This window comes from Numenius arquata, unplaced genomic scaffold (assembly GCF_964106895.1).
Source record: "Numenius arquata unplaced genomic scaffold, bNumArq3.hap1.1 HAP1_SCAFFOLD_1564, whole genome shotgun sequence".
Taxonomy (NCBI): domain Eukaryota; kingdom Metazoa; phylum Chordata; class Aves; order Charadriiformes; family Scolopacidae; genus Numenius; species Numenius arquata.
In genome coordinates this window covers 2,300-15,426 of record NW_027414500.1, presented here as the reverse complement: position 1 = coordinate 15,426, position 13,127 = coordinate 2,300, and the positions used below count along the sequence as shown (strand labels likewise).

Here is a 13,127-nt window from a genome sequence, read left to right as displayed (position 1 = left end):
GGGGTTTTGGGGGAATAAAAAGGGTTTTTGGGGGTCTGGGGGGGTGGGGGATTATGGGGGGTGATGGGGGGGGTTTTTTGGGGTTCGGGGGGGGGGTCCCGTGGGTGTGTCGCCCCTCCCCCACCCCTATTTTTCACCCCCTGCCCCTCCCCCACCATCAGTTCGCCCCTCCCCCCACGGCTTTGGGGGGCATTTTTTGGGGGAATAAAGAGGTTTTTTGGGGGTCTGGGGGGGGTTGGGGGGGTTTTTGGGGTTCGGGGGGGGGGTCCTGTGGGGGCGTCGCCCCCTCCCCCCACCATCAGTTTGCCCCTCCCCCACAGCTTTGGGGGGTATTTTTTTGGGGGGAATAAAGAGGTTTTTGGGGGGTCGGGGGGGGTTGGGGGGGTTATGGGGGTGACGGGGGGGGTTTTTTTGGGGTTCGGGGGGGTCCCGTGGGGGCGTCACCCCCCCCCAGCTGAGGGCCGTCTCCTCGGGGGAGGGGGGCAGGGCGCGCGTCACCACCCCCGTCCCGATGGTGCGGGCCCCCGTCCCGCAGCGTGAACCTCTGTCCGGGCGCCAGCACCATGGGCTGTCGCAGCAGCAGCCCCAGCCCCGCGTCCTCCCCCGGCAGCACCAGCTCCTGCGGGAACGTGTGGGGCAGGGTGTGGGGCGGGGTGTGGGGTGGGGAGATGTGGGGCCGGGAGGGGGCCGGAGTGGGTTTTGGGGGGGTTCTGTGGGGCTGGAGGGGGGTTTTGGGGGGATCTATGGGGCTGGAAGGGGGTTTTGGGGGGGTTCTGTGGGGCTGGAGGGGGGATGTGGGGGGTTTGAGAGGTGTCTGTGGGGCAGGATCTATGGGGCAGGGTGTGGGGCAGGTGTGGGGTGGGGAGATGTGGGGCTGGGAGGGGGCCGGAGTGGGTTTTGGGGGGGATCTGTGGGGCTGGAAGGGGGATCTGTGGGGCTGGAGGTGGATATGGAGGGTTTCAGAGGTGTCTGCGGGGCAGAATCTATGGGGCAGGGTGTGGGGCGGGGAGATGTGGGGCCGGGAAGGGGTCAGAAAGGGTTTTGGAGGGGTTCTGTGGGGCTGGAGGGGGGCTTTGGGGGGGATCTGTGGGGCTGGAAGGGGTTTTTTTTGGGGTTTGAGAAGTGTCTGTGGGGCAGGATCTATGGGGCAGGGTGTGGGGGCAGGTGTGGGGCGGGGAGATGTGGGGCCGGGAAGGGGTCAGAAAGGGTTTTGGAGGGGTTCTGTGGGGCTGGAGGGGGGTTTTGGGGGGATCTATGGGGCTGGAAGGGGGTTTTGGGGGGGTTCTGTGGGGCTGGAGGGGGGGATGTGGGGGGGTTTGAGAGGTGTCTGTGGGGCAGGATCTATGGGGCAGGGGTGTGCGGCAGGTGTGGGCCGGGGAGATGTGGGGCCGGGAGGGGGGGTGGAAGGGGTTTTTGGAGGGGTTCTGTGGGGCTGGAAGGGGTTTTTTTGGGGGTTTGAGGGGTGTCTGTGGGGCGGGATCTATGGGGCAGGGTGTGGGGTGGGGAGATGTGGGGCCGGGAAGGGGTCGGAAAGGGTTTTGGAGAGGTTCTGTGGGGCTGGAGAATGGTTTTGGGGGGGATCTGTGGGGCTGGAGGGAAGATGTGGGGGGTTTGAGAGGTGTCTGTGGGGCAGGATCTATGGGGCAGGGTGCGGGGCGGGGAGATGTGGGGCCGGGTGGGGATTGGAAGGGGTTTTGGAGTAGTTCTATGGGGCTGGAAAGGGGATGTGGGGGGGGGTTGAGAGGTGTCTGTGGGGCAGGATCTATGGGGCAGGCTATAGGGCGCTATGGGGCAGGGTGTGGGGCAGGTGTGGGGCGGGGAGATGTGGGGCCGGGAAGGGGTTGGAAGGGGTTTTGGAGAGGTTCTGTGGGGCTGGAGGGAGGATCTGTGGGGCTGGAAGGGGTTTTCTGGGGTTTGAGAGGTGTCTGTGGGGCAGGATCTATGGGGCAGGGTCTGGGGGCAGGTGTGGGGCGGGAAGATGTGGGGCCGGGAGGGGATTGGAAGGGGTTTTGGAGGGGTTTCTGTGGGGCTGGAGGGGGGTTTTGGGGGGATCTATGGGGCTGGAGAGTTTTGGGGGCTTTGAGAGGTGTCTGTGGGGCAGGATCTATGGGGCAGGGTGTGGGGCAGGGTTGGGTAGGTGTGGGGCCGGGAGGGGGTTGGAAGGGGTTTTGGAGGGGTTCTATGGGGCTGGAAAGGGGATGTGGGGGGGGTTGAGAGGTGTCTGTGGGGCAGGATCTATGGGGCAGGCTATAGGGCGCTATGGGGCAGGGTGTGGGGCAGGCTATGGGGCAGTACCTTGTCAGGGGAGCAGGAAGAGGTGGCAGGCTGTGGGGCAGGCCGTGGGTTTGGGGCAAGGAGGAGGAGGCGTGGGGCGGGGAGGGGGGTGCGTGGGGCGCTATGGGGCAGGGTGTGGGGCGCTATGGGGCAGGCTATGGGGCAGTACCTTGTCGGGGGGCAGGAGGACGCGGCAGGCGATGTCCCAGGTCTGGGAGAACATGACGGGGGTGAAGTTGGAGACGAAGGGTTTGTGGCGCCCCCCCTCCTCGGGGGTCAGGATGTAAACCTGGGGGGCAGACCCATAGCTGACCCACGGCGACCCATAGCGACCCATAGCTGCCCCACAGCGACCCATAGGGAGGGGTATCTGACCCACAGCGGGGCCCTCCTGGGCTCGGAGTGGCCACAAAGAGGGGGTTTGGTGGCCACAGAGAGGGGTCTTGGGGGGCTCTGACCCACATCCTGCCCCATAGCGACCCACGGCGACCCATAGCTGCCCCATAGCTGCCCCATAGCGACCCACAGAGACCCAGAGCTGACCCATAGCTACTCTATAGCGAGCTATAGAGCCCTATAGCGACCCATAGCAACCCATAGCTGCCCCATAGCGACCCATAACTGCCCCATTGCTGCCCCATAGCAACTCAAGAGACCCATAGCTGCTCCACAGCGACCCATAGCTAACCCATAGCGACCCATACAGACCCATTGCTGCCCCATAGAGACCCATAGCAACCCATAGCTGCCCCCTAGCAACCCACAGCGACCCATAACTGCCCCATAGCTGACCCATTGCTGCCCCATAGCGACCCATAGCGACCTATAGGTGACCCACATGGCTCCCCCACCCCCCAGGCCCTGCCCCACATCCCACCCCTCCCGCCCCACACCCTGCCCCATAGATCCTGCCCCACAGACAATTCTCAACCCACCCACATCCCCCCTCCAGCCCCACAGAACCCCTCCAAAACCCACTCCGCCCCCCCCCCCCAGCCCCACATCTCCCAGCCCCACATCTCCCTGCCCCATAGATCCTGCCCCACAGACACCTCTCAAACCCCCCACATCCCCTCTCCAGCCCCATAGATCCCCCCCAAAACCCCCCTCCAGCCCCACAGAACCCCTCCGAAACCCGCTCCGGCCCCCTCCCGGCCCCACATCTCCCCGCCCCACACCTGCCCCACACCCTGCCCCATAGATCCTGCCCCACAGACACCTCTCAAACCCCCAAAATCCCCCCTCCAGCCCCATAGATCCCCCCCAAAACCCCTCTCCAGCCCCACAGAACCCCTCCGAAACCCGCTCCGGCCCCCTCCCGGCCCCACATCTCCCTGCCCCATAGATCCTGCCCCACACCTCACCTGGGCCTCCACCTTGCTGTGGGCCTGGAGGGTGCCGGGGGCCCCCAGGACCATCCCCCTCCTCACGTCCTCCCTCTTCAGCCCCCGCAGCAGCGCCCCCAGGTTGTCCCCGGCCTCCGCCCGCTCCAGGCTCTTGTGGAACATCTCGATGCCTGGGGGGAGAGGGGAGATGTGGGGCAGGGTGTGGGGCAGGGTGTGGGGCGGGGAGATGTGGGGCCGGGAGGGGGGGGGGTGGAAGGGGTTTTGAGGGGGTTCTGTGGGGCTGGAAGGGGTTTTGGGGGGGGATCTGTGGGGCTGGAGAGGAGATCTGGGGGGTTTGAGAGGTGTCTGTGGGGCAGGATCTATGGGGCAGGGTGTGGGGCCGGGAGATGTGGGGCCGGGAGGGGGGGTGGAAGGGGTTTTGAGGGGGTTCTGTGGGGCTGGAAGGGGTTTTGGGGGGGATCTGTGGGGCTGGAGGGGGATATGGAAGGTTTGAGAGGTGTCTGTGGGGCAGAATCTATGGGGCAGGGTATGAGGCAGGGTGTGGGGCAGGTGTGGGGCGGGGAGATGTGGGGCTGGGAGGGGGGTGGAAGGGGTTTTGAGGGGGTTCTGTGGGGCTGGAGGGGGATATGGAAGGTTTGAGAGGTATCTGTGGGGCAGAATCTATGGGGCAGGGTATGAGGCAGGGTGTGGGGCAGGTGTGGGGCGGGGAAATGTGGGGCTGGAAGGGGTTTTGAGAGGGTTCTGTGCGGCTGGAGGGGGATATGAAGGGTTTCAGAGGTGTCTCTGGGGCAGGATCTATGGGGCAGGGTCTGGGGCAGGTGTGGGGCGGGGAGATGTGGGGCTGGGAGGGGGGTGGAAGGGGTTTTGGGGGGGATCTGTGGGGCTGGAGAGGAGATCTGGAGGGTTTGAGAGGTCTCTGTGGGGCAGGATCTATGGGGCAGGGTGTGGGGCAGGTGTGGGGCGGGGAGATGTGGGGCTGGGAGGGGGCTGGAAGGGGTTTTGGGGGGGATCTGTGGGGCTGGAAGGGGGATCTGTGGGGCTGGAGGGGGATGTGGAGGGTTTCAGAGGTGTCTGCGGGGCAGAATCTATGGGGCAGGGTGTGGGGCCGGGAGATGTGGGGCTGGGAGGGGGCTGGAAGGGGTTTTGGGGGGGTTCTGTGGGGCTGGAGGGGGGATGTGGGGGGTTTGAGAGGTGTCTGTGGGGCAGGATCTATGGGGCAGGATCTATGGGGCAGGCTATGGGGCAAATGTGGGGCAGATGTGGGGCGATCTATGGGGCAGGACGGACCCGTCACCGCCGTCCGCAGGGGCCGGTTGTAGCCCAGGAGGAGGGAAAGGGGGGAGATGCGGGGCTGGGTGTGGGGGGCCGATGTGGGGCAGGTGTGGGGCAATCTATGGGGCAGGCTATGGGGCAGGTGTGGGGCGATCTATGGGGCAGGACGGACCCGTCACCACCGTCCGCAGCTGCCGGTTGTAGCCCAGGATCTCGCACTCGTCCCCTTTGCGCAGGGTCCCGCGCTCCAGGGTCCCCGTCACCACCGTCCCCCGACCTGTGGGGCAGAGGTTGGGGGTCAGGGCCCGCCGTGGGGCAGGGTGTGGGGCAGGGTGTGGGGCAGGACCCACCGGGGACGGAGCAGACGGGCTCGACGGGGGAGGAAGAAGGGCTTGTGGAGGGGAAGGGTGTGGGGCAGGTTGTGGGGCGGCTACGGGGCAGCTATGGGGCGGCTATGGGGCGGCTATGGGGCAGCTATGGGGCAGCTATGGGGCAGGACCCACTGGGGAGGGAGGGAAGGGCCTCTATGGGGCAGAGGAAGGACTCCTGGGGGGGCAGGTTGTGGGGCAGCCCTTGTGGATGCTCTGGGGCAGGTTGCGGGGCAGCTATGGGGCGGCTATGGGGCGGCTATGGGGCACCTATGGGGCAGCTATGGGGCAGCTATGGGGCAGCTATGGGGCAGGACCCACCGGGGAGGGAGCAGACGGCCTCTATGGGGCAGAGGAAGGGCTTGTTGGGGGGCAGAAGATGGCTGAGGCTGTGGGGCAGCCCCCGGGGCGGCTCTGGGGCTGGTTGTGGGGCGGCTATGGGGCGGCTATGGGGCGGCTATGGGGTGGCTATGGGGCAGCTATGGGGCAGGACCCACTGGGGAGGGAGGGAAGGGCCTCTATGGGGCAGAGGAAGGACTCCTGGGGGGGCAGGTTGTGGGGCAGCCCTTGTGGATGCTCTGGGGCAGGTTGCGGGGCAGCTATGGGGCGGCTATGGGGCGGCTATGGGGCACCTATGGGGCAGCTATGGGGCAGCTATGGGGCAGCTATGGGGCAGGACCCACCGGGGATGGAGTAGACGGCCTCTATGGGGCAGAGGAAGGGGCGGTCGAGGTCGCGGGGGGGCAGGGGGATGTGGGTGTCGATGGCCTCCAGCAGCTTCAGCACCGAGTTCAGCCCCAGCTCTGGCTCCCGGCCCTGGTGTGGGGCAGAGATGTGGGGCAGAGATGTGGGGCAGGGATGTGGGGCAGGGATGTGGGGCAGGGATGTGGGGCAGGGTCTCGCCTCCCCACACACCCACTCCCACCCCAGCACGACCCGTCTGGGCCACCCGCACCCTGCTCTGTGGCCACCGTGGGGCTGCTATGGGGCAGTTATGGGGCGCTATGGGGCAGCTATGGGTCGCTATGGGGCAGGATGTGGGTCACAGCCCCCCAAGATCCCTCTCTGTGGCCACCAAACCCCCTCTTTGTGACCACTCCGAGCCCAGGATGGCCCCGCTATGGGTCAGATACCCCTCCCTATGGGTCGCCGTGGGTCGCTATGGGGCAGCTATGGGGCAGCTATGGGGCAGGATGTGGGTCAGAGCCCCCCAAGACCCCTTTCTTTACCCACCAAACCCCCTCTTTGTGACCACTCCGAGCCCAGGATGGCCCCGCTGTGGGTCAGATACCCCTCCCTATGGGTCGCCGTGGGTCGCTATGGGGCAGCTATGGGTCGCCGTGGGTCGCTATGGGGCAGGATGTGGGGCAGAGCCCCCCAAGCCCCCTTTCTTTACCCACCAAACCCCCTCTTTGTGACCACTCTGAGCCCAGGAGGGCGCCGCTATGGGTCAGGTACCCCTCCCTATGGGTCGCCGTGGGTCGCTATGGGGCAGCTATGGGTCGCCGCGGGTCGCTATGGGGCAGGATGTGGGGCAGAGCCCCCCAAGATCCCTCTCTGTGGCCACCAAACCCCCTCTTTGTGACCACTCCGAGCCCAGGAGGGCCCCGCTACGGGTCAGATACCCCTCCCTATGGGTCGCCGTGGGTCGCTATGGGGCAGCTGTGGGGCAGCTATGGGGCAGGACGGACCTGGAGGGCGCAGAGGGCGGAGCCCACGATGACGGGGGTCCCCTGGGGGTCGAAGCCGAAGTCCCCCAGCAGCTCCCGCAGCTCCAGCTCCACCAGCCCCAGCAGCTCGGGGTCTCCCACCGCGTCCGCCTTGTTGACGTAAACCACCACGTGCTGGACCCCCACCTGTGGGGCAGGGACGCGCTATGGGGCCGGGCAACGCCGTGGGGCAGACCCATAGCGCCCACCCCACAGCCCCCCACCCACGGCGGGGGGCAGCACCAAGGAATGGGGGAGGTTTGGGTTTTGAGGGGGGGGGGGGGTGAGGAAAAAGGGTGCCCCATAGATCCCCTCCCAGCCCCACAGATCCTCTCCCAACCCCATAGATTCCTCCCAGCCCCATAGATTCCTCCCAGCCCCATAGATTCCTTCCCAGCCCCATAGATTGCTCCCAGCCCCATAGATTGCTCCCAGCCCCACAGATCCCCTCCCAGCCCCACAGATCCTCTCCGAGCCCCATAGATTCCCCACAGCCCCATAGATTCCTCCCAGCCCCATAGATTGCTCCCAGCCCCACAGATTCCCCACAGCCCCATACATTGCTCCCAGCCCCATAGATTACCCCGACCCATAGATCCCCTCCCAGCGCCACAGATCCTCTCCCAGCCCCATAGATTCCCCACAGCCCCATAGATTCCTCCCAGCCCCATAGATTGCTCCCAGCCCCATAGATTCCCTCCCAGACCCATAGATTCCCTCCCAGCCCCATACATTGCTCCCAGCCTGTAGATCCTCTCCCAGCCCCATAGATTCTCTCTCAGCCCCACAGATCCTTTCCCAGCCCCACAGATTCCCCACAGCCCCATACATTGCTCCCAGCCCCATAGATTCCTTCCCAGACCCATGGATTCCTCCCAGCCCCATAGATCCCCTCTGAGCCCCACAGAACTCTTCACCAGCCCCACAGATCTTTCCCAGCCCCGCACATTTTCTCCAGCCCCATAGATCCTGCCCCACAGATCCCCTCTCCAGCCCCTATATCCCTCCTCCAGCCCCACATCTCCCCGCCCCACACCCTGCCCCATAGATCCCACCCCATAGCTCCCAGCCCCATAGACGCTTCTCTAACCCCACATATCCCCCCTCCAGCCCCCCTGGCCCCACATCTCCCTGCCCCACACCCTGCCCCATAGATCCCGCCCCGTAGATCCTGCCCCATAGATCTCACCCCACAGACACTTCTAAAAACCCCCCAAATCCCTCCAGCTCCCCCTGCCCCACACCCTGCCCCATAGATCTCAGCCCCATAGATCTCACCCCACAGACACCTCTCTAACCCCACAGATCCCCCCTCCAGCCCCCCCGGCCCCACATCTCCCCGCCCCACACCCTGCCCCATAGATCCTGCCCCATAGATCTCAGCCCCATAGATCTCACCCACCCCACAGACACCTCTCTAACCCCACATATCTTCCCTCCAGCCCCCCCAGCCCCACATCTCCCCGCCCCACACCCTGCCCCATAGATCTCAGCCCCATAGATCTCACCCACCCCACAGACACCTCTCTAACCCCACGTATCCCCCCTCCGGCCCCACAGAACCCCCCCCCGAATCCCCTCTCCAGCCCCACGGAACCCACCCAAACTCCACCCCAGCCCCACATCTCCCCGCCCCACACCCTGCCCCATAGATCCTGCCCCATAGATTCCACCTGCTTGGCCAGCAGCAGGTGCTCCCGGGTCTGCGGCATCTGCCCGTCGGTGGCCGCCACCACCAGGATGACGCCGTCCAGGGGGGCCGTCCCCGTGATCATGTTCTGGGGGGGGGGGGACGGGACAGGACACCCCAAAAATTAAAGGGGGCGGGGACCCATAGATTGGGGGCAGGCCCCATAGATTGGGGGCAGGCCCTATAAACCCGGGGGGGGCCCCAAAAAACCCTGGGGGGGGGGGACCCCCATAATGGAAAGGAGGGAATTCAAGGGATATGGGGGGTCTGGGGGGGTTTGGGGGGGTCAGGGAGGGGTTTTGGGGGGCACTGGGGGTGGGTCAGAAATATGGGGGGGCCATAGATTGGGGGCAGGCCCCATAGATTGGGGGCAGGCCCCATAGAACCGGGGGGGCCCCAAAAAACCCCGGGGGGGGACACCCCTATAATGGAAAAGAGGGAATTCAAGGGATATGGGGGGGCCTGGGGGGGTTTGGGGGGGTCAGGGAGGGGTTTTGGGGGGCACTGGGGGGGGGGTGTCAGAAATATGGGGGGGCCATAGATTGGGGGCAGGCCCCATAGAGCCGGGGGGGGCCCCAAAAAGCCCTGGGGGGGGACCCCAATAACGGAAAAAGGAGGGGAATTCAAGGGATATGGGGGGTCTGTGGGAGTTTGGGGGGTCTGGGGGGTTTTGGGGTACCCCGGGGGGGTTGAGAGTTTTGGGGGGGCCTTGAGGAGGGTTGGGGGGGCCCTGGGGGGGGTTTTGGGGGGCCCCGGCCTTTCCCAGAGTCACCCTGAGGGGATTAACACGAGAGACCCCATCAAAATGGCGGCTGCCAGGGGGGATTTTGGGGGGGTCTGTGGGGTTTTGGGGGGTCTGGGGGGTTTTGGGGTACCCCGGGGGGGTTGAGAGTTTTGTGGGGGCCTTGAGGAGGGTTGGGGGGGACCTGGGGGGGGTTTTGGGGTCCCTGGCCTTTCCTAGAGTCACCCTGAGGGCATTAACGCGAGGGACCCATCAAAATGGCGGCTGCCAGGGGGGATTTTGGGGGGGTCTTTGGGGTTTTGGGGGGTCTGGGGGGGTTTTGGGGTACCCCAGGGGGGGGTGGGGGGGTCAGGGTGGGTTTTGGGGGGGGCCCTGGGGGGGGTTTGGGGGTCCCCGGCCTTTCCCAGAGTCACCCTGAGGGGATTAACACGAGGGACCCCATCAAAATGGCGGCTGCCAGGGGGGATTTTGGGGGGGTCTGGGGGGTTTTGGGGTACCCCAGGGGGGGTTGATAGTTTTGGGGGGGCCTTGAGGAGGGTTGGGGGGGCCCTGGGGGGGGGGGTTGGGGGACCCCAGCCGTTCCCAGAGTCATCCTGAGGGGATTAATGTGAGGGACCCCATCAAAATGGCGGCTGCCAGGGGGGATTTTTGGGGGGTCTGGGGGGTTTTGGGGTACCCCAGGGGGGGGTGGGGGGGTCAGGGTGGGTTTTGGGGGGGCCCTGGGGGGGGTTTGGGGGTCCCCGGCCTTTCCCAGAGTCACCCTGAGGGCATTAACGCGAGAGACCCCATCAAAATGGCGGCTCCCAGGGGGGGATTTTTGGGGGGTCTGGGGGTTTTGGGGTGCCCCCGGGGGGGGGGTGTGGGGGTTTTTTGGGGTGCTCACCTTGACGTAGTCGGCGTGGCCGGGGCAGTCGGTGTGGGCGTAGTGGCGTTTGGGGGTGCTATATTCCACGTGGGCGGCGTTGATGGTGATGCCCCGGGCCCTTTCCTCTGGGGCGCTGTCGATCTCCTCGTAAGGACGGAACTGGGCCCCCCCCGATTCCGAAAGGACTTTATGGGGGGGGGACGACACACGACAAAAAAAAAGGGGGGGTGTCACCCCAAAATTTACAGACACCCCCCCCCCCCCCCGAACCCCAACACTCCCCCCCCCCCCGAACCTCAAAATCCCCCCCCCTGGAACCAGGCCCCTGTCGCTGAGAGGACTGAGGGGAGCACAAAATGGCGGGAAAAAGGTATTGGGGGGACAAAAGGGGGTCACCCCAAAATTTAAGGACCCCCCTGAACCCTAATATCCCCCCCTGAACCCCAATAGCCCCCCCTGAACCCCAATATCCCTTCCTGAACCCCAATAACCCAACCTGGAGTCGGGACCCTGTCGCTGACAGGACTGAGGGGAGCACAAAATGGCGGCCAAGGGGGGCACAAAATGGCGGGAAAAAGGTATTGGGGGGACAAAGGGGGTCACCCCAAAATTTACGGACCCCCCCTCAACCCTAATATCCACCCCTGAACCCCAATAGCCCCCCCCCGAACCCCAATATCCCTTCCTGAACCCCAATAACCCACCCTGGAGTCAGGACCCTGTCGCTGACAGGACTGAGGGGAGCACAAAATGGCGGCCAAGGGGGGCACAAAATGGCGGGAAAAAGGTATTGGGGGGACAAAGAGGGGTCACCCCAAAATTTAAGGACCCCCCCCTGAACCCTAATATCCACCCCTGAACCCCAATAGCCCCCCCCGAACCCCAATATCCCTTCCTGAACCCCAATAACCCAACCTGGAGTCGGGACCCTGTCGCTGACAGGACTGAGGGGAGCACAAAATGGCGGCCAAGGGGGGCACAAAATGGCGGGAAAAAGGTATTGGGGGGACAAAAGGGGGTCACCCCAAAATTTACAGACCCCCTTGAAGCTCAATATCCCTTCCTGAACCCCAATAGCCCCCCCCGAACCCCAATATCCCTTCCTGAACCCCAATAACCGCCCCCGAACCCCAATATCCCTTCCTGAACCCCAATAACCCAACCTGGAGTCAGGACCCTGTCGCTGACAGGACTGAGGGGAGCACAAAATGGCGGGAAAAAGGTATTGGGGGGACAAAGGGGGGTCACCCCAAAATTTACGGACCCCCCCTCAACCCTAATATCCTCCCCTGAACCCCAATATCCCTTCCTGAACCCCAATAACCCAACCTGGAGCCGGGACCCTGTCGCTGAGAGGATTGAGGGGGGCACAAAATGGCGGCCAAGGGGGGCACAAAATGGCGGGAAAAAGGTATTGGGGAGACAAAAGGGGGTCACCCCAAAATTTACAGACCCCCTTGAACCTCAATATCCCTTCCTGAACCCCAATAGCCCCCCCCCGAACCCCAATATCCCTTCCTGAACCCCAATAACCCACCTTGGAGCCGGGACCCTGTCGCTGAGAGGATTGAGGGGGGTCACAAAATGGCGGCCGGGGGTCACAAAATGGCGGCCAAAGGGGGCACAAAATGGCGGGGGTCACCCCTAAAATGGTGACCGGGGGGGCACTGGAGCGGGGGGGGGGGGGGACAGGGACGATAAGGGGGGGGGTCACCCCAAAACTTCCTGACCCCCCCGAACCCAAACAACCCCCCCCGAACCCCATTTTTGCTCCTTTTTCCGCCATTTTGTGACCCCCTGCCGCCATTTTGTGCCCCTTTTTCCGCCATTTTGTGTCCCTTTCCCCACCATTTTCTGCCCCTTTCTCCCCCTCCCTCCCCCTTTTTGCCCCCCCTTTTTGCCCCACCCCCAATATTTAGGGGTCCCCCCACTATTTTACGAGTGTCCCCCCCATTTTAGGGGTCCCCCACCTCCATTTTGTCCCCCCCCAGCCCCATTTTCCGCCATTTTGTGCCCCTTTTTCCGCCATTTTCTGCCTCTTTCTCCCTCTCCCTCCCCCTTTTTGACCCCCCCCCCCAATTTTAGGGGTCCCCCCACTATTTTAAGGGCGTCCCCCCCATTTTAGGGGCGTCCCCCCCAATTTAGGGGTCCCCCACCTCCGTTTTGTCCCCCCCCCAACCCCATTTTCCCCCATTTTATGCCTCTTTTTCCGCCATTTTGTGCCCACCTTCCGCCATTTTCTGACCCTTTCTCCCCCTCCCTCCCCCTTTTTGCCCCCCCTTTTTGCTCCACCCCCAATTTTTAGGGGTCCCCCCACTATTTTATGAGTGTCCCCCCATTTTAGGGGTTCCCCACCTCCGTTTTGTCCCCCCCCAGCCCCATTTTCCACCATTTTATGCCTCTTTTTCCGCCATTTTGTGCCCACCTTCTGCCATTTTCTGCCCCTTTCTCCCCCTCCCTCCCCCTTTTTGCCCCCCCCCCCCCAATTTTTAGGGGTGTGTCCCCCCCCCCCCATATTTTTGGGGTGTCCCCCCCCCCTCACTCTTGGTGATGGCGGCCGTCAGCGTGGTCTTCCCGTGGTCGACGTGGCCGATGGTGCCCACGTTGAGGTGGGGTTTGTCCCTCACGAAGGTCTTCTTGGCCTCGGCCGCCATTTCCCGACGGGGGGGGACCTTTTTTTTGGGGGGGGGGGGGCAAATAAAAGGGGGGGGGGGGGCGGGGTCAGGGGCACCCCAAAACCTCCCCCCCCCCCCCCCCAGCTTTAAAAAATACCCCAAGGGACCCCAAAACTGCCCCAAGAAACCCCAAAGTGCCCCAGGAACCCCCCGAGTTGCCCCAAAAAGGCTCCAGAAGCTCCCAAA

General features: G+C 64.4%; 1 protein-coding gene across 1 annotated transcript; it reads right to left on the bottom strand.

Annotated features, from left to right (window-relative positions):
• Window positions 1-444: 444 nt before the first annotated feature.
• Window positions 445-12,920, bottom strand: TUFM (Tu translation elongation factor, mitochondrial; the record flags this gene model as incomplete). The annotated part of the gene is given in 10 exon segments (XM_074167180.1): window positions 445-519; window positions 521-619; window positions 2,444-2,563; window positions 3,639-3,790; window positions 5,065-5,169; window positions 5,944-6,076; window positions 6,952-7,116; window positions 8,643-8,747; window positions 10,285-10,451; window positions 12,809-12,920. Coding segments are annotated over 10 exon segments (1,233 nt in total), but the record flags the coding sequence as incomplete, so codon positions are not given.
• Between the last annotated feature and the right edge of the window lie 207 nt (window positions 12,921-13,127).